This window comes from Rhineura floridana, chromosome 5, assembly GCF_030035675.1.
Source record: "Rhineura floridana isolate rRhiFlo1 chromosome 5, rRhiFlo1.hap2, whole genome shotgun sequence".
In the NCBI taxonomy this organism is placed as follows: Eukaryota; Metazoa; Chordata; class Lepidosauria; order Squamata; family Rhineuridae; genus Rhineura; species Rhineura floridana.
In genome coordinates this window covers 54,814,936-54,836,810 of record NC_084484.1, presented here as the reverse complement: position 1 = coordinate 54,836,810, position 21,875 = coordinate 54,814,936, and the positions used below count along the sequence as shown (strand labels likewise).

At 39.4% G+C, this 21,875-nt stretch overlaps 1 protein-coding gene across 7 annotated transcripts in view; it reads right to left on the bottom strand.

Annotated features, from left to right (window-relative positions):
• Positions 1–524: 524 nt before the first annotated feature.
• The window catches only part of ST6GAL2 (ST6 beta-galactoside alpha-2,6-sialyltransferase 2), a 108,611-nt gene continuing 87,260 nt past the window's right edge, over positions 525–21,875 (bottom strand). For all 7 annotated transcript variants that reach the window (XM_061626769.1, XM_061626765.1, XM_061626768.1 and 4 more), the window contains one exon: positions 525–5,646. In XM_061626769.1, coding sequence (XP_061482753.1) covers positions 5,384–5,646 — 263 coding nt within the window. In that variant the 3' untranslated portion in view covers positions 525–5,383. The remainder of the gene's footprint in view (positions 5,647–21,875) is intronic.

Below are 21,875 nucleotides of genomic sequence, written 5' to 3'. Positions count from 1 at the left end.
CCCTGATGAACACTGTAATGTGGATGCACATCTGCAACAGCTGTGCATGTGAAAGCCTGCTTACACACACAATTCCCCTTCCAAGATCTGTGCATTAGTGGTTTTTAAAAATTCAGTTTGTCTTAGCACTTGCAGATATTTTTGTTCACACTTTCTGTCTCTTCCTCTTATAACTGTGGTAGGAGGGAATCAAATTAGGTCTCAGACACAAACTATAGATCACTTCTCATGGGGCCATTCATAAAAAGTAATTTGGAGACCAATTTTGGAGACTAATACTTAACTTATTTTCAAAATATATAAAGTGCCATACCCCAGCACTTAATGGCAACAACTGTTTTGTAACATATGAAAAACATCCCTTCAGGTTAAATAATGAGAGAGCAATACTGCTAATCAAATAAAAAACAAACTTTATTTACAAGAAAAATCTGTACACTGCATACATAAAAATATATAAAATCAAAATAGAAAATACAAAAGTGTTAAAATGTATACAAACACTGTTTAAAAATGTGACTCCTGGAAAATCTCAAACTTTCATTTCTTAAAGAGTGCACATTCACTTAAAAATTATCATACAAAATAATTCTCAATGCTATTAAAAAGTACACAGTCTTCTATTTGAATAGTTCAGTGACTACAGCTTTAGAAAATGAGATATGTATGAATATAAGGCGTGTGCACAGATGATCATTTAACAACAAAGATTCAAATTATGTCAGCATGTTAAAGATTGGAAATCTGTGAGAAAAAACACATTTTAAATAAATTTTTAAGAGTATTGGGATACTTAAAATATAAACCGTTAAATCAGGTATTGTCTTTGCACAGAAAGCAGCAGTATGGATAACATCTATCTCTATGAGAACAGTTTAAAATTTGTTGAAATTTGCACTATTTTATCTCCAAATTGTAGAGCAGAAGGAAAGGAAAGAAGGTTTGTTTGTTTGAAGGCAATTATCATCATTTATTGTTATATTGCAGCCTTCTTTTCAAAGGAGCACTTGATAGTTTAATGCAGTTTTGTATGTCATGTAAGTGACTGAATGTTTGAAATTTGTAAGAATAAGTTTGGGAATATCCAGTCACAAGCAACCCAAGACGAGGAACTTTAAAATTAGCAAAGTGAGAGTTCAATTTGTGGACAGAGAAACCTTGTTAAAATAAATAAATAAAAAACATATCCTAGCTAGATTTTTCAAGTACTAATAATCATTTAGAGTCTGAATAATATTTTCAAAAACATCCATTTATATTTAATGAGCCAAGGAAAGGGTGATTTTTAACAAGTATGGAGCTTTTGCAGCTTTCATTACTAACACTTCAGATATTTTTGCATGATATACATAACACCAGTAAGTGTTTCCTCTCTGACTTAGGGATGAGAGCTCACACAGCCATAGGGCTCACTTGGCAGCCCTGGGCATCACAATTTAATTTTTTTGTCTGGGGTGGGGGGGGCAAACTGTTCTTTCTTGACAGCTGGCTTCCATGCAAAGGAAAAGGTAGCCTCTTCTATTAGCAAGGTTGCATATTTGGGAATTATGTGAATGAATTCACACTGATAACAAAATCAAGTTATACGGGGAGGGAAAAAAAGAGAAGATTTAACAAGTATCTGGCCATGCCTCCAAGTCACATATTAGAATAGAGTCTAGCAACAAAGATTGGCTCAACAGGTCAGAGAAATTCCCTGTAATAAACATGAGAACACCTCAATGAAATCATCTGAAGGCATTATGCATAAAAAATTGAGCACCACATTAAAAAATTCACAGTGGAAAGTGTAGACTGTAACAGATAATAACAGAAAATAAGTATGCTTACCCAAAGTGTTGAGTGCAACTTTTCATCTGTACAGCCACCAGTGCAGAGAAAGTGTGAGGCTTTCAGCATCTCTAAACAAATTAAAACTAACTTCTTCCACCGACCCTTGCTTTTTCAAAAATGTAGCTTAATGTTTTAGTTTAAAAAAAGCAAAGTTTTAAACAGACATCTTAATTTTTTAGAGTGAGATTTCTCACTGACTGCAAGTAGGAGTTGCAGACATTTATTGAATATTTATAAATCTGAGATGGATTAAAATGCCCCATATATATAAGATGGCCTAAAAGCATACAAAATTCTGTTTAACATCTAATACACATTCATTTACTGTCTTAAACTGAACAGTTTGAACTTTCCATAAGCTATCGCTTGCTAATGCTTTCTTTTACTTGTGACTTTTTGTAAAAAAGCAAAAGATGTAGTCGTCTCTTATTTCCCCCTCCGCTCTACCTTTCCATTAGAGTAAAATGTATTAGAGTTCTTCATCTGTGGAATTTTGCCAAGTGAATACTAACGGAAGAAGAACCAAGGATAATATTTTAAAGTGTACAATTCAAACCCCACTGAAGTCAGTGGAATAAACAACTAGCTTAATTTGCTGAGGTGGTTGAGTTAGAACAATGTAAATGGTGAGATGGAAAACCAGACTTTGTTAAAGAATGACTCAGGATCTGTAGCACTCACAGTTTTGTGCTAGTCCATGTTTTGGAGACGAGAAGTGCTTCTATGTTACATTTAAGAGGATACCATATAACCAACATAAATTTAGGATTCTTGAAGACATGTCCAAGCAATTCAACTATAGATAAATCTTGATAAAAATGACAGTATACAGAAAAGTATCTGGTATTTGGTGTGCTGCCATGTAAGAAATAATGAACTTAGTTCCCATTGAAATAAATGGGATATAAATTAAGCCATAACTAAGTTATGGTGTACTCTATCAACATCAGGAGGTCACAGATTCCCCATTCCTGTACTACAACAAGGTGAGATGTTATAAAAGGTGTTTTTCAGTGTCCGACAGTTTCTCCAAGAGACAGAAGAGTCTGCATTTGATATGAGACTATGCAGGCCTGGAGGAACAATCTGATCCACATTAAGTGATGGAACTCATTGCCTCATTTTTTAATCATGGGAAAATAAGATCTGGAAATGAACTTCAGCTGAGATAGCTCTGAAAACAGATTAGACAAACTCGTAAGTGATATATCTCTTGCAGTTATGACACAGCAGACCAAAGGAAATTCTGTGTGTGGAAATACATTAACAATATATCCAGATGCTGGGGACAAGCAACAGTGGAATGCCATTGCCTTTATGCCCTTCTTGTGAACTTCCCCAGAGGCATCTGCTGGAATAAGAATATAGGACAAGATGGACCAGCAAAACAGTTCTTACATTCTTATGAGCCAGAAGCAGCATCAGGATCCTCCTATTCGGAACTTGGAGTTGTGGTTGAAGGGGAATGTTAAAGTGCAAAAGCATTGCTTGAATATTTCTGGATCAGAATTTCGATGAGCTGCTCTTCAACAAGGAACTAGGGGTTTGGTCTCACACTGTTATGCTACATCTTTGGCTCTCAAGACAACCTGATGAATGTCCTCTTTGCTTACTACTTTCCTCTCTTCTACTCATTTGCTTTCCTTTGATCTGGGTTTCCCATAAATACTGCAATGGCAGCAACTGTTAGGAAGACTACATGTCCCATTGGCCTCCATACCTTTCTTCCTCACACTTTCCCCCCAATGGCACTGTGTCTGGGCTCTGGAGCAGTGAATGGAAAATAAAATAAATGGAGAGCTGCTGAAGAAAGATATCTGTTCTTACACCACTACTGGTGGTACAGGAAGCAAAGAATTAGGAAGGACCCAGTCACACTGCTTTCTAAAGGTGAGCTTTCTGAAGCTCCTCCTCCTGCTCAGGAGTAGAATTTATTTTCACCTTGATTCAGCCCTATAACGTAACAGGATGGGCTTGACACAGATATTGGAGGCATGTATGAGCCTCCTATTCCCAGAAAATGCATGTACATGTGTATGTGTGAACCAAGGCGGGAGAAAGTATTATGCCCTATGCCGATTCCTCTGGTCACTGCACTTATGGAGGATTGGCTAGAACAGTTACAATTCAACGTAACAGTAAACAAAAATATTAATTTAAAAGCTTGTTCTTTGTTACAAAAAAATCAACAAGAATCATCCTTGTGTCAGAGTTAAGTCACAAGAAGCTCCAATGATAGACCCAGAGGTCAACTTTTTTGGGGCAGGGATGGCTTACGCGAGTCATCTACTTGCACGAGCAGCGTATTTTGGGAGCTAATAACTTTTTCAAAATCATAACTCCATCTATGAGAAGATACACTACAACCTGACATATTTCTTTTCATGGGGAGCCAAAATCTGGCATCATGGCACTCACGTTACACTGTTCACTACCCAATATGAGCAATTTATTTAGCCAAAGTTGGTCCTGGCTGATTGTTGGAAATAACCCACACACAACCTGTGTTATTTCCTTGAGGATTGTAATTATCACGTGACAAACTACTCACTTGATGCTTTCACTACATGGTGGCTTACCACCAGGTAGACTTTTCATCATCTAAGAGCAGTAGCTGTCATTGGGGAAAAAGTTATCATGACTTGATGGATGAGAATCAACCTACAGGTCTGCATAAATGAACACCTGGCAAATTTTGTCCTACACAGAACTCCAGCACATATCTTTGTTCTTACATGGACACTCGTGTCAGCATACTGCACAAAAACAAATTTTGACATGCTGTTCTTTGAAGCAGCCTGAAGATTGGCTTCTCGTCCTTTCCTGTACATCAATCTATGTATGTGACCAAACACAGAATCATAGAATGTAGACTTGTAAGGGGCCTATAAGGCCACTGAGTCCTCTGCTCAATGCAGGAATCCAAATTAAAGTATACCCGACAGGTGGCTGCCCAGCTGATTCTTGAATGCCTCCACTGCTGTATAGTCTTAATGCACATTAAAACAGTCAAGCACAAATGTTTTAAAGTTAGGATTCCAAGCTCCATCATCTGAAGAGTTTAAATAAAATAAGAAATATGGCTCTTTGTATTCAGTACCTGTACTTTTTATACATGGGAAGAGAGAAAAAATCTTAAAAGATTCTCTGAAAAATTCTCCATAGTTTGTATTTAACTGTAAGGACTGCTTCACTAGACCAGGTTTAACTATTAAATTGCCTTGTCTAAACTAAAGGACAGTAATCTGGCACATGCGGTATAATTGGCTGATGTTTTCTGGCAGACCCCAAATACAAATACTCAATGTAGTTTGCCATCACTGTAGTTTGCATCTCTTAAAAGCTAAGCTTTAAAAAAAGCTATCTGCAAAGCAATAATAAATACTCAGGCTTCAGAAGAAAGAACTCACCCCATGCCTGCTACTTAATTACAGTCTATAGACTCAAGACTAGATTGGTCTAGGATCCATTTTTCAAGTATTTGTTGTTGTTTATTAGTACGACAGCAGCATCTTATTGCACATTGTTCTAGAAAGGTCCATTCTTATGTCTATGGGAATCGATTTTGTTCAGGGCATTTCACTGACCTCAACCCTGGCAAAATCACTTTTCCTTTCTGGTACAGATCATCCTGGAAGCCTCTGTTCATCCTCTGCACCAGCAGCTTTTCAAAAAGCAGCGGATGGTAGGCCCCTAAGGTACAAGCTGCATCATAGTAGAGTTCGTGGTAGTGGCAAAGATCGGTTCGTCGGACTGAAGGAATGTATTCATATACGTGCACTTCACTGCACATTGACATCATGATGAGAATTCCTAAAAACAGAAATGTATGTAGCATTTAAAACAATATCAGAACAAAACACCTAATTATTGCATACAAAAATCAAGTCAAGATTTATTTGCTAAAAATCACCAATCATCTCTAATATTTGATGGTGGAGAATAATTTTATTGTATTATTTAATTATTTTCAAAGTTGATTTACAGAAAAGTAACAAAAGAATTTGAAAGAGTGGATAAATAAAGTAGGGAATAATTTTATGCACAGTTCTGTTGAGTAGGTACAAGCAAATAGCATAAAAGGAAAGCTACTATTACAATGAATTATATTTGACCACCAGTTACAAATCACATTTTGAGCTGCAAATCAAAGCCCAGTCCTTTGTGACTTTTTAAAATATTTATGCCCTTCAGATTCCAAATGAGACTTGCTGATAATTTTAAAAGAACATATTTAAAATATTCTCAGTCATCTGAAATGTATAAATTTCCTAGACAGGTATAATACTCTGAACTACATTACTCTGGATAGCAGCAGCAGTGGTTGGTGGGATGGTGCAGGCAGGATGGTGTTGCATGCTTGGCTTCCCAACACCAAATGTTGCCACGGCTTACCAAGAGTGTGGTGTAGTGCAACAGCAAGTACATGAGATTGGCTCTGCTGCTGCACCTGCACCACCCTGACCTAATCCCTCCCTCTTGGTAAGTGGCAGCAATGCTTGGCATTGGAAAATCAGGTGCACAATCCCACCCTGCTGACTGCTGCTGGCCTAGTACACAACATCTGGATATTAATAATCAAAGAGCAATGAATAAGAGTTTCTGCTTATATTCTTCTGCTGTTATACTGGAGAAACAAAGCATGTTTCTTTCAAAGATGACTGTACCCTTATTATATCTACAGAAACTATTACTATCAAATGATTTTCAGCCCAAGTCTGTTCAGTGAAGTAAGTCCCAGTGAATTAAATGGCACTCCCAAATGTGTATAGAATGAAACAAAAAATGATCTCAACTCCAGCTAATAAGCCTTGGGTAGCCAAGGGAGACACCCTAAGGCGGATCCTGACCCATTTTCCCCAAGCCAGAACCCCATTAAACTTGCAAATGATGCCCAAGGCTACTCAGCACTCTTCTGTGCTCACCTTTAACTCCGATAACCTGCACCATCTCTTTCTGTTGAGACCAAAAAGTAGTAGATTCACATCACAATTGATTATAGCCCAGAGCTGGTGAAAAACTACTCATTCTTTGTCAAAGGGAGAAATCATTGTAGGCCTTAGTGGTGACCAACTATTCTTATGCTGCAGAACCCGGTATGTGAATTTGTGCTGAGTGAAGTGTCTAAAGAGTTGTGTGCCATTCTCCTCTCCCAAAGTCTGGCCTTAATTCCCAGCTGCAAATACGCTTCCCATTGACTACCTCAGTAGATGGCCATTAGGATGTTGTGAACCACCCACATATCTCTTCCTTCCTCAACTGTGCATAAAAGTAGGCCCTTCATACACCTTGTGTGCTACTATGGTCAACTAGTTCCATTATTTAGTTGTAGACTTGTTTGAGGAGTGAATCAGCGAGGCCTCCCTTAACCATGGATTCATGTGTTGGATGTGAGGAGCCAATAATGGTATTGGCAACTTGAACACTGAGCATGAGACTAATGGAAAATAGGACAGTACCTACAATGGAGGTTAGTTTAATTTTGTTTGGTTTGCCATGTTGCACACCCTACATTTATCTATGAAAGTTGTGTCTGTCTCTTCATTTATGGCATAATTTTACTAAACTATTCAGGCACAATTTCTAAGGAAATTTGAGATGTAATTTTTCCTTACAAATTCAAATTAAGAGATATGTACAAGATAGACTAAAGACCATCCCCTTCCTTAAATCACTCAAAAACATTAATTCATCTCATAGGTATAATATGATTAGTATGCTCCCTCCCAGGAGGTGCTGTCTGCATAAGCAAGATTCATTCATAATTAGGACCACCCGCATTGGCCCACATTGTGTTATTTGCACACCCTTCCCCCAAGATGGCACCATCACATAATCTTAGAAATTAATTTTGGGGTTCCATATTCATCCGTCCTTGACTGGCCAACACATCCTGGATGGAAAGAAAGGAATTCACCATTTAGCCAGGGATATGATAGCAATCTTTGCTTTCCGTCCATAAACTCATTGTTCCTTATATTTTCAATATTCAGGCTATGGGTCCTGTTGCTTATGTAATATGGTACTACCCCCACACAAGAGGGAGCTATCAATAAGCTTTTGTAAACGTAAGGTTTGTAGAAGTACAACAAACCCTAAGGCCCAACGAGGACTGAGCATTGCTTAGTAACCACAACATGCCAAATGGAGGTTGGGTAGAGGAATGGAATAGAGTGACTGAAATTGCTTATAATCCTTTGTGTTTTCTTCCAGGTATGAAACAGTTTGAAGATGGTGGGTGCTATATTTTGTTGCATTTGGCAAAGGAGGAAGCAACAATACTGTATTTCTGCAGGGGGCTGATAAGGAATAGTGTCCCTCAAGAAGGAATTTCTTGTTTCTGAAATGCATCAGCAACAATAAAATATTTGGGGCACTTTCTGAAGATTCTTTCTGGTTTATTCTGCTATATTTTGTTAGCCAGTAGACGGGAGGGATATAAATGTAACAGATAACAGTACATGCAACAAACAAGTACCAGTGACAAAACTGATTAGATACCTCCATAACATACTTTGATGTTGAACAAAGGTGTCTGGGTGTAGATATTTTTAACGTTTTGATGTGGTACCTCCACTGCACATTCAGAGCTCTCTTACCAGCAAAACTTTGTGACTCACCTCAGCTGAAAAATCAAACTGGCTCTGCCTTCTGAGTGAAGCCTTCCTTTACGTCCATGGATTGGTTTCTTCACTTAAGTGAACACTGCCAGTTATGAACGTAAGAACTCCATGCGAGTTCAGGAATGTATCTGGGTTTCTCAGTCAGGATGATCAATTTTATTTCTCTAAGACACTGGTGGCTAACCTGTGGCCCTCCAGATGTTGCTGACCTACAATTCCTGTCATCCCTGACCATTGGTCATACTGGCTGAGACTGATGGGAGTTCAAGCCCCAAAACATCTAAAGGGCCACAGCTTACCCAGCCCACTTTAAGAGATCTCCTTTAGCACATGGTCCTTGCTGCATTTACACAATAGAGGAGCTATAATGAAAGCACACAGATAATCATAGTGTGAGACTGTTCAGAAAAATGTGGATTCAAATTATAGGTTGCTGCTGCCTTTTGCTTGCCCCTCTATCAATTCATGAATTAAAACTTCATATGCTAAAAACAGTGGAATAATACATATGAGTTTTTTTAGCTTTTCAAGCTTCTGGTACGGTATGAGAGTTACTGTTGTCCACATTTAGAGTACCTGGCTCTCAGCAGAAAGAAGAGCTGCTTCACGTGCACAAACCAGCTCTGTGTAAGAAGCTTGCATGTATGACATCTGCATTCATGAATTTAGAAGTGGGGGGAGTAAAGTGAAAAGGGGGGAAGAGAGATTGCTATGAAAATAATAGTACAAAAATGTGAATGGCAGCTACCTTTACAGATGCATAAATCTTTATTAGAGTAATTTAGTAATTTATAACCAGAGCATTAGTTTAGTAAAATGAAACTGGTTTGTTTTTGTTTTTCAGTTCTACAAATGCTTTCTTGTGCTTTTCCACTGCCAACCTCCTTCTGCTGATGATGGAGAAACGATGTGTCAGTCAAAGGTCATAATCATCCAACTAAACCAGAGAGCAGAAGGTGGAGTTGCATGTAACAGCCAAGTACTGCCTCAAACAAATGAAAAAATGGTCTGCCTTCTCAGCCAAGAGTCAAGCATGGAATGCCTGTTTCAGAGAACACACTACAGATGTCCAAGAAAAATTCACTCTTGTGAATGAGTACAAGCTGTTGCCTAATACATCTATATCAAATACGTTACCATTTTATTACCAATTTGGTTTATTTTTCCTTAAGGAATCTGCAGGAACAAATCGTATTGCTATCACTATTTTTAACTCTGAAGCAAGTAGATGTTATGTGATTATTATACAGCCACAACAGTGGCTGTATACTATAGCCAGCATGGGTTTTTTGCATTCCGCAATGTTAAATTGAAAATAACCCCCATGCTGTTCTACTGCTTCCTATAAGCTCATTTCAAAACAAAACCTTACAAAACTTATAGCCCTGAACTCAGAAACACTTGCTTAACAACCCTCTAAGTTTTCATGACGATACACAAAACAATCAGAGAGAATCAAGAGTTCAAAGTGTAAAAAGAGAGGGGGGGAAATCTAGACCCCTGGTGGACTTTTTTCTGTCAGTATTCTCATTTGTTGAAATTAAATTTAGAATCAGACATGTTCACAGCGTACTTGTTATCCTATTACTTACCTTGCCCCATATTTTGACCTTCATTTTGTGCAGTTTAAAAGTTAAAAAAAAAATGTATGGCTGATTTTTAATGTAAGAAAGTTAACATTCAAGTCTATTATAACATCAGGCATGCTCAGTAAGAACCAACTGTCAGTGTTCTAAAAGCCAGACTTGCAGCTGTTTGGCTTGGCTAATCAGAGATCCACACCTACACCAGACATTTATTCCACTTTAGACAGTCATGGCTTCCTCCAAAGAATCACAGGAAGTGTAGTTTGTGAAGGGTGCTGAGAGTTGTTAGGAGACTCCTATTCCCCTGACAGAGCTCCAGTTGCCAGAGGCATTTAACAGTCAGCCCCTCTTCTTGGGATTGTAAATACCATTGAAACCAATAAGCATGCATGCTCTCCCTTCCTCCTCCCCTCCCCTCTTCCTCCTCCCCTCCCCCCTCCAGCCCTCCCTCTCCTCCTCCTCCATGGTCAGTTTCACCTATCCTAAGCATGATTACAGGGGAGTAAATCCCACTGAACTCAATAAACATGCAAATGATCAAACCTGCCCTCCTCCTCCCCTTCCCCTCCTGCCTGCTCCCATTCCCCTCCCCCCTCCCTCCACCTCTTTCCCCATCCCGTGGTCAGTTTCACCTATCCTAAGTATGACTGCAGGGGAATAAATCTCACTGAACTCAATAAGCATGCAAATGATCAATCCATTCTCAGCAAACTAGCACAGGGTCCCAGTTCTTACCTCCTGGATTAAAAAGCAGAAAAATTCACTAATAGGCAAAAAAACCCCTTGCGGTTTAAGAACGTATTTATAGCCAACACATATTTCTATCAAACTTTTAAAAGCAGTGAAATTGGGCAGCTATAGTGAATGCACCAGGGGAGCAGGAGACTTGACCTCCTCTCTGAGATACTGGAATTCCCCGCAAACACAATTTGGGTTGGTGTTTCACAGTTTACTTCCTGTGTAGCTTGGAAGAATTTGGTAACGTGCCTCTGAGCATATGCTGAGTGGGGGCAACACCTGCAATCAGCCCAAATAACGGAAACAAGACATGTGCCTTGCTTTAGCAGGGAGGAAGCAACAATATTAAGACAGTTGATATAGTTCAGATAGTCACTTTAAAAATGTTTGATTTACTTTGCAATTTTAGTGGAATTTCCTATAGTAAATCATTTTCTCTTGCGTTTGTTTCTGTGAATTTGTGAAGTACAGCAACATTTTGCAACACTAAAAAAAAACTCCAAAAACTATTGCGGAATAATGGTACTGACTATGGTGCAGAATAGTTTCTAATGGACACGAGGAGTGTCTCAGTTTGCACAAGATAAAATAGTAGGTGAAATATATTCTAGCAAAATTCTAGATGTGCTCTGTGGTTTTAATTGACCATGCCCACCTTTCCTTAAGTGGAGTGGTTTAAGCATAGCAGGCTGAAAACATGCATCTGGGCAGGCCAAGTTTGTTTTTTCAAACAGCCATAGTCACTGCTTAAGCATCAACATATTGTAATCAATCTAATTTTACATCAAATCTTTCTCCATACATTCCTGCCCATTCTCAGATTTGCTGGACAAGCATTGCTAGATGTCCCTTATGACATCCATCTGGCAGCCACAAAGGAATGGGGTATTTAGCCTAGCAGCACCTATATTGTGGAACTCATTGCCTTTGTATATTAGGCAGGTATTCTCTCTGTCTAGTTTTAGATGCCGGATTTAAACCTTTTTAGTTACACAACTTTACCCTGCCACGTGATCCAGTTTTCTTCTTTTTTATGGTTTTAGTTTGGATTTTATGAACATTACTTTGATTTTTTCTTCATTTAGCAGCTTAGATGCGTATGTATAATAATAATGTGTGTGTGTTATGTGCCTTCAAGTCAATTACAACTTATGGCGACCCTATGAATCAGCGACCTCCAATAGCATTTGTTATAAAGCAACCTGTTCAGATCTTGTAAGTTCAGTTCTGCGCCTTCCTTTATGGAATCAATCCATCTCGTTTCGTCTTCCTCTTTTTCTACTCCCTTGTTTTTCCCAACATTATTGTCTTTTCTAGTGAATCATGTCTTCTCATTATATGTCCAAAGTATGATAACATCAGTTTCATCATTTTAGCTTCTAGAGATAGTTCTGGTTTAGTTTGTTCTAACAAATTAAATTATTTGTCTTTTTTTGCAGTCCGTGGTATCCACAAAGCTCTCCTCCAACAACACATTTCAAATGAGTTGATTTGTCTCTTATCCACTTCTTCCACTGTCCAACTTTCACACAGAGATTGGGAATACCATGGTCTGAATGATCCTGACTTTGTTCAGTGATACATCTTTGCATTTGAGGACCTTCTCTAGTTCTCTCATAGCTGCCCTCCCCAGTCCTAGCCTTCTTCTGATTTCTTGACTATTGTCTCCATTTTGGTTAATGACTGTGCCAAGGTATTGATAATCCTTGAAAGTTTAATGTCCACTGTCGATTTTAGTGTTACATAAATCTGTTGTCATTACTTTAGTCTTTTTGACATTCAGTTGCAGCTCTGCTTTTGTGCTTTCCTCTTTAACTCTCATCAGCATTCGTTTCACAACATTACTGGTATCAGTAGTATGGTATCGTCTGCATATCATAAATTATTGATATTTCTCCCTCCAATTTTCACACCTCCTTCATCTTGGTCCAATCCCGCTTTCCATATATGTTCTGCATACATATTAAACAAATGGGGTGATAAAATACACTCAATTCTCACACCCTTTCTGATGGGGAACCAATTGGTTTCTCCATATTCTGTCCTTAGAATAGCCTCTTCCCCAGAGTATAGGTTGTGCATCAGAACAATCTATGGCACCCCCATCTCTTTTGAAGTATTTCATAGTTTTTCATGATCTACACAATCAAAGGCTTTGCTGTAATCTATAAAGCACAGGGTGATTTTCTTCTGAAGTTCCTTGGTCCATTCCATTATCCGATGTATGTTTGCAATATGATCTCTGGTACCTCTTCCCTTTTTAAATCCAGCTTGGACATCTGACAATTCTCGCTCCATATATGGTAAGAGCCTTTGATGTAACGTCTTGAGCATTACTTTACTTGCATGGGATATTAAGGCAGTAGTTCGATAATAATTGCATTCCCTGGGATCCCCTTTCTTTGGAATTGGGATGTATATTGAAGACTTCCAGTCTGTGGGCCATTGTTTTATTTTCCATATTTGTTGACAATTTTTTGTCAAAATTTGGAGAGATTCAGTCTTAGTAACTTGTAGCAACTCTATTGGTATGCCATCTATTCCTGGTGATTTGTTTCTATAATGTTGCTATAATAGTAACAATGACATGAGTAAAATTCAGCATGTTTACACATAATGAATTTTTCATGCATAAATCCCAGTGCAAATGTTACACTTATGGGTGAATGTCTAGTGAGCTCAGAGGTGGAGCAAGCTCACCTGGTGGATATGTGTGAGGAAAGTCCTACCCTACTCTTCTACTATGTGTAGCCTCTGTTCTGTGAATAGTCTTCAATGTTTTAACTAAGTGGCAACCAGGGATTTAAATATGTGTTTGTTTTATACAGTTTAAAAAAAAGAATCTGGGACAATGGCTTAAGAAGCATCCTGTTTTTGTTCTGAGAGCTGGCCTTGGCCTTGTGGCTGCAGGGACACCGACTTCATTTTAGTCAACATGCATGCATATTAGCCCTTTGTTCTCTTCACAAAAAAAAGAATTAAGAAAGGAACAAGTACAGAATTCCCACCATCGTCAGTCCAAAGGCTCTGGCGGGCCTTTGCAGCCATGCCGGGAAAGACCTGGCATGGCTTCAAAATCCCACATCTCCGGCGCGACGTGGCCATGCGCTCCTGTCGCGTAAGAGGTGGAGCAGGGTGGCTATTTAAGCCCTGCTCCGTCTCCCCCTGGCCTCTTCTCGGAAGGCCCATCACTGGTGCTTACATTTTTGGGGATAGAGCTTGACTCAGTGGCACAGGCTTGTCATTTACCGGCAGTCAAGCTATGGGATTTGAAGTGCAGGGTTGATGGCACGCGGGAAGCAAGGAAGGTCACACTTAGGGAGCTCCAGGAGTTGGTGGGACATTTGAATTTTGCATGCAGAGTCGTAGCGCCGGGCAGAGCATTTTTGCACAGGATTTGCGACCTGATGAGGGGCCTTAACAGGCCTCATCATTGGGTCAGAGTTACTAGGGAAATGCGGGAGGATTTGTTAGTTTGGTCATGTTTTTTGGAGCATTTTATTTTAAAATGATAATTTTGGTGTAGGGATTTACTGCTGGAGGCAGAGTTGCAAGTTCACTCTGATGCCTCTGGGGCTTTAGGTTTTGGAGTTATTTTTAGGGATAGGTGGTGTGCTGAGGCATGGCCAGGAACATGGGCAGAGGCTGGCATCACTAGGGATTTGCCTTTTTTGGAGTTTTTCCGTATAATGGTTGCAGTGGGCTGCTGAGTTGGCTAACTCTGTGGTGCATTTTTGGTGTGATAACCAGGGCACAGTAAGAGTTATCAACTCTCTTACTTCTAAGAATGCTACAGTGATGGTTTTGGTACATGCCTTTTTAACTCAGTGCCTTACATTTAATGTTCTCTTTCTTGTTTTAACAGGTTGGAGGGTGCTGAAGAGAGTCAAGGTACTCATTTGTGGCCACAGCATGGTGTTCTGGGCCAAGAGGGAGTCGCAGACCAGGTACGGAACCCAGTTGGGGCTCAGCCATTGTGCTTCGGTCCAGTGGCTGGGTAGACGTGGCATGCTGTGGGAACGCCTCCTGCCAACGCTGTTTGATGCTTTGTTGGTGCAGCACCCTCCACAGGTTGCAGTGATACATTTGGGTGGCAATGACCTGGGAATGCTGAAGGCGAAAACCCTTGTCATTCAGGCTTGTCTGGACTTCGAGGCCATACACAGCAGGTGGCCTGGGATCATGATTGTTTGGTCCGACATTCTCCAGAGGAGGATTTGGAGAAGTGGGAATGATCCCAGAGGCCTGAATAAGGCTAGTCACAAAGTAAATAGGGAAATCCGGCTCACCCTTGCTTATCTGCAGGGCGAGGTAATACATCATCCGGAGGTGAGGTGTGAGAGGGCCGATCTTTACAGGCCAGACGGTGTGCATATATCTGACCTAGGTAATGATCTGTTTCTTTCTGATCTGCAGAGTGCCCTGCATGAAATAATTCATCGCAGGTGGGGGAAGAGGGACTAAGCAGAAGCTTGTCCTCTTCTGTGGCGGATTGTGGTGGAATTTAACAAGGTAGGGTTTGGTAACCACCCTTAGGCAACCTTTAAGGTGATCGGTGGGTTTTGAGGTCTGCCTTCCAGGTTGTGTGGCCAGTTGGCAGGATAAGGCTCACTTTTGGGGCTAACCTGTAACACCCACTCAGAGGTTGTGCAGCCCTGAGGGGGGTGGATCTGGAAGGCCTCCCTAACTACCCTCTGGGGATGGGGCCTGGAAGAGGGAATTGGGCTTGGCTCACCTCCTTTTTCCCATGGCAGGGTGCCCTCGCCCAATGGGGGTGAGACAAGTTCCACACTTGGCTCTGCAGATCATTCTACCATGCAATCAAGCATGTAATTGGCTTTATTCAAATAAACGTGGCCCTTGATTTACCCACACCTCATCTTGTATTGCCTCTTCATTTCCTGGCTATGCCCTGCAAGGGACCTTTCCTTAAAGAATACCAATAAATAAGTCAGTATGAAGTTTTATTAATGCTTCAAGCATTGGGACATCTAGCCTTGCTCTTTTCTTTTTTAAAAAAAGACTGTTTCTGCCACAGATTCTGCAGGGGCCAAACATACAAATATGTCACATATTTATGGTTTTAACTTTTTAAAAATATATTGGTCCCAACAGAGAAATCTATAACTGTAGCAGAAAACTTCATTTAATTGCTGTTTGAGTAATCCTACCCAGTATGAACTTGCTACTGTTTTTGAAAAGTAGATGCACATGCCTAAGGTATCAGCATGGACAACACTCCTCTCAACACTGCTCACTCTTAGGAACATGAAGTGAGTATGTTTCCCACTTTTCTCTGCTTAATAGATGATTGGCTTTAAGATAGTGGACACACTGTGGATAAACACTTTCCACACAACCCAGGTGCTGGATGCAAGTGTTTCTCCCCAACAGCTCTCTTTTATGCTAGTTGTGAAGCCCATCCAGATTGGGTTCTCTAGATTAGTATGATTGGCTCCAATGTAGAGACTCTTAAACACACCACTTCACAGGATAATCTTCTACATCAAACAAAGACAGAACTTGTCAAAAATAATGCAATGTTCAGCCACACATCCTGGGTGATGAGATCTTATCACATGCTTTACCACATCATTAGTTGCTATGGGAGGTGAAGCGCATAATTTCCCAACACAAATAAGGGTGCCAAAATTGTACAAGTAGAAGGAAGAAAACCTGACACTGGGCAACCACCCTTTGATTGGATTGATTAATCATCTTGGGTGATAGAGTACCTAGAATCAGTCCCACACCTTTCAAAGATGCAACAAGTGCTTTCAGAGTTCTGTACTTGTGGAGAAACACTGCACATTTATTTGCCCAAGGTACTGGGTACAGCATTGCTTCCACACATAGTGCCTGATGCTTGTACAGAGACCTTGGTGGGCAAAATGAATGACTCTGTATAGACTGGTGTATATTTTTCTTGATGAAAGGTATGCATTCTCTGTCATGGATAAAACACATACAGTCATTGCACAGTAAGTTAAAATATCCCTCCTTTTTTCCTTACATAGCTGTGAATTTAGGGATTGTAAAGAATGGTTAAAAATCAGCTTAACTAACAGATCCAGCTCTTGGGATTTTGCAATCTGTGTTGAAGATCTTTTATCAGAATTAAATAAATGTTTAAGTTCCTTGCATGAACAGTAAATATAAATTGATATTAAGGATTCTAAAGAATAAGAATTTAATTTGTCTTCATCAATTTTAATTGCTGAAGAGCTTTTCAGCTTCCAGCATGTATCTTTGTGCAATGCAATTACACTTTGTAATTAACAAACTAATTAAAAAGTCATTTTCAGAAATTACAAAATGTAATTTCATTTACCTTATTGTACCAGCTTAGCATGAAACAAATAATATATTTCAAAAAGTGATCAGGATTTAACTCACCTTCCAATTTAGCCCCCCAACTTTGATCAATAGTTATGCTGAGTGAGGATCACCTGCTGAAACGAACACCTGGGACCAAGGATATCACATCTTTTCACTGTTCCCTGCCTAACAGAGATTGGTACTAAATGCTAGCTACTAGAATCTGGGTGATAGATGAGAGGATGTTCTCTCCCTCTGCAGCAGCCTGCTGAACTGGTGCGATATCTATTCCATATGCAGAAACTTGTTTTCATTGATGGACCAGTTTCTGTGTTCAGTAGACAATTTCCATGGAAGACAAAATAATTATAGATGGACTGTTTCCATAGTTTAGTCTCCTTAGTCCAAAGTATGGTGGCCCATGAAAAATAGAATTAGTTAAGATAGCCTTAATAGACCTGGCTAACAGCTCGTGTACCTTATGCAATATGACTATTATTATTTTCCTATTAACTTTTAAGGAGTTCATCCCTATCCTGAGGCATAATAGCCCTCACAAAAGTTACAGAAGTCTGTGTATGGCTCCTAGCCAATTCTGCGGTAGCAAAAGCCTATCTTTCTTGGGACAGATGGATCAGATTAATATATACAAACTGTAAGTGTTATTGTTCTGATTCCCATGTAGCAGCCTAAGAGAAGCTCCCCAATGTGGAATATTTTCTCTTTCATTTCAATGGAGGAAACAGACCCTTTTGCATGGATAGATCTGCTCTTTCCATTGAAATAAAAAGAAGTGGTGGACCTACATCTGTAGATGATGGTGAAATAAATGCAGAACTTGCCAATGGTTTCAAAACATCTATTGGTTTCCAGTCTAACACTGCCATGTTTTCTTTCAATTAATATCTTGATTCTTTATGATATTTACTGGTAAAAAAATCCTTTTAGTATGAGATGAGCTATGAATTGCCCATAGGCACTTTAACACATACATGTCTATAAATAAAAGTTTTAAAATACGATGGTAACATATGCAAAGGTTTCTAAAATAAAAAAGATGAGTAAAAATAAGACCAGGTTAATTTGTCATTATACAGCATAACTTTGATGCAAACATGTTTTAAACATGTTGTGGCTGTCCCCTTATCTGAGCCAGGGGTTCTTCACGCACACAGTGAAGCATCCTTGAGTGCACATAGCTCATTCCTTAATTCATAGAAGAGAAAAGAGCTTTAACCTTTTTCAGATCTTGATACTTTCTAAGCTTGTTTGAGGAGTATGACCTACAGTTGAAGACAATCAAGAAGTTTGTGTGTGCATGCATGGGTGCACGCTTATTACTAAATGTTTATTAACACCATCTGTAGCTTGGTTCCCACCACTGATTAAAATGATATGCAATCTAAGTCCGTTATGTGCTTATTACAGTAATGTTTATTTATAACTAAGTATGCCACTTGACTGTAGCTCTGTTTTCAGCATGGCTTGTGATTCTGAACATACTGCCTACAACTGCTCTTCATGTTTCAATCTATTTTCGTATCTATGTTGGGGGTGGGGGTATACAGCAGTCTGACAACATAACAATTTCATAATTGTCTTGCTTGTTCTGTCATGCTAATTCATGCACAAAATAAAAGCATATATAGTGCTACCAAGAAGACCTATTGTATTTTTGTTATGTTGTGTTGCCTTTGGAACCCTTAAACAGCAATCTTCATATTCAATAACATATTTTATGGTTAGTTCATACATATCTTGCTTGCCTAAAGCCAAATTGCTTTCAAATCCTTCTTTGTTATATCATCTCTTGCAGGTGCTGGCATGTATGTGTTATGCCAATTTCTGAGCACTGAGATTGGGTCTTATAAGCTCCAAACAGATCATAAAGCAAATAGAGGAGTTAACATGTCGGGCTTGATGGACATGTGAACCTGGAAGAAGTTTTTTTGCAGATGCGAGAAGAATCCTGAGTGGCCTTTAGAGAAATGTCCTTGCAGTCTAGATGCAGGTTCATCCTGCATTGTTAAGCTGACTTCATACTTATTTTAAGAAGTACACTGCAGGGATAACTTCTGGCAAAGCAATTAAACTGGAAGGGTGACAGCATTACAACATTCATTTGCTGGAGACTTGAACACAATCTAGTGATATGGAAACCAGTTTACACGTCTATGTTCACTAAGTATTGATTGTAGTATCAAGTCAATGTGTATATAAATGAGTGATAATGACTTGAACTTGTAAACAAGTCTTCATAAATCAACCACCACAGACAGAACTTTATCTCCCTTGTATCAGCAGTCAAAACCAATACTTCTAAAAATCACGACAGATCGAAGGGTGAACATGCATGCAATATTTAGCCCTAAATTCTAAACAGTCAATGAGGTAAAAACTGCTGCCAGAGCTTATTTTGAGTTTGCACTTCCATTAGCAAGTACATAACATTAGGCTTAAATGCAGAATCTGTTCCTTAACAAAACTGAAGAACGGGGAACATACACACATTTCAAATACCATGTTTCTCACTTATTTACTGGAAGCTGCCCAGACAACTTTCTGTTAAGGAGCAGCATAATAAATAAAAATATAAAAAGGTGCACATCTGAGAAGATTTGGACAAATGAGCACGAGGATAAAATGGAGAAGGGAACAGATTATGAACAGGGTTTGGGGTAAAATGAGTCATTAGCAGTGCTGAGCGACTTAAAAAAAATTAGCAGGGGAAGGAGAAGCATGCTGAAGGGCTTCACAAAGCAAGACTTTACAAATGACCTCGGTGGGTTTTGTTAGGATGCATCTGTGCAGGATGTTATTTGGGAATCTGATAACCCATTAGGCCATACACTTCAGCTGCTCAGTCTCTGTCCATGAGGACTGGCAAGTAAGGAGTGCACAGAGGCACATTATTTTTCATTTCTACTCATCACCTCTTTAGCCATCTAAAAGGTCTTTCTTCAAAAATTGCCACTGCTGTATAATGCCCCTTCTCCATGGAGCTCAGGATGTTGTATATGGACTTGTCTCAACTCATCTTCCTGTCAGATTAGTCAGGGTGTGAGAGTGTAGCTTCCCTAAGACTACCCATTAAACTTCATGGCTGAATGTGAATTTGAACCCAAGGTTCCACATTCAAATCTTTTAACGCCACACCACCCTAGGCATCACAATATATTCATAAGCCTTTCCTGACTTCTGAGAGTATATATATCAGAGGATCCACAGTGCAACATGGCTTAATAGTTTGCTGCAGTCTAAACCAAGTTTTACAATCTAAAACCATAGTGTGAATTAGCCTAAGCTATCCAGGGGATTAGGACAAGGAATTTTTATTTCAGCAAAACAGCATCCACAAGAAATATTTTTTACAATAGGGCAATTTCAAGCACATTTAAGAAGAAGTCGGTTTAATAACTTTCCCCATAAATATTCTTGAAAATAAAGGTCTGTCACATTATGACAGTTCCCATTTATTTTATTTATTGATGCTGAATGTTGCCACTGAGAATATGGGTTCATAAATGGAAGGTTTTAGTATTGCAAATAATCCAGCAGCATCTTCTAATTTACATCCCATGACAATCACAATGTCATTTCTTCCAGTTTGTCAGTATTAGCTCAGATCAGATATCTTCTCTAAGACTGGGTGATGGATAGCCACTCTGAAAAATTCACCTGTTAAACATCTATGCAGACTGATTGCACCAGATACTGATGTATTACTTTGCACTCTACACCCATTTCTCAAACAGTTATACATTTTCCACTTTCATTACATGCATTACATGGTTATTGATGTGGTGTATGTTTCATATTCAGTGCTGACACATGCATCAGATACTAGCATGCTTTCATTTTTAGCTTTATTTTTGCTATGTCTGAATCCTGCATCTACTCTTTATACTTAAGTGCCCATCCAGCTCAGTGGCTGCTTACTCATTGGTGGGGGGATTAGGGATAGAAACAGATATTGTATGCTTATTTCTCATATCTGATACACCAGCGCCAGTTAGAAATTCTAAATAAATCCATTCAGGAGTTGGGGGAACAATTAGGTTTAGTTCCTTGCTGCTGAACAGCTGATCAGCATATCTCACTGGGGCTATTTGAGCACACCTCCAACTGCTGCAACCATTAGATTTGGATTAGGGGCAGAAAGTTTAAAAAATAATCTGCAAATCAGAGACAAGAAGTAAAATGGTGAAAGTGGAAGTAAAAGCCCATATTATGTGCCCTCATTATGAATGTACTTTTTGTTCCTCTCGATTGTGGCTTGTGTATTCAAAGTGTCCTACACGTATGATGTGTCATCTTATGGTACTTTATTGCACCTATCATTGTAGTGGCATGATGCCAAATAAAGGCACAATTTCACCTCGCTGTGCTGACACATTCCACCCAACTGCAAGTTCCAGCTTAGGCAACTGAACCCCAGCAAGCCATAGCCATAACTGTTCAATTTAGGACAATGTATAGTTCTCTGTGATAAATTGGTCAATTGCCTGTCCTGGACAGGGTTGCATGTCCCCTGAAGGAGCAGGTACGCAGTCTGGGGTTGCTTCTGGATCCAGCTCTGTCACTGGAGCCCCAGGTAGTCTCAGTGGCTAGAAGTGCCTTTTATCAGCTGCACCTGGTGAGTCAACTACAACCATTCCTGGACCAGGACAGCTTGGCCACAGTAGTTCAGGCACTGGTGACTTCAAGAGTAGATTACTGCAATGCACTCTATGTGGAGCTTTCCTTGCATTTGACCTGGAAGCTGCAATTAGTGCAG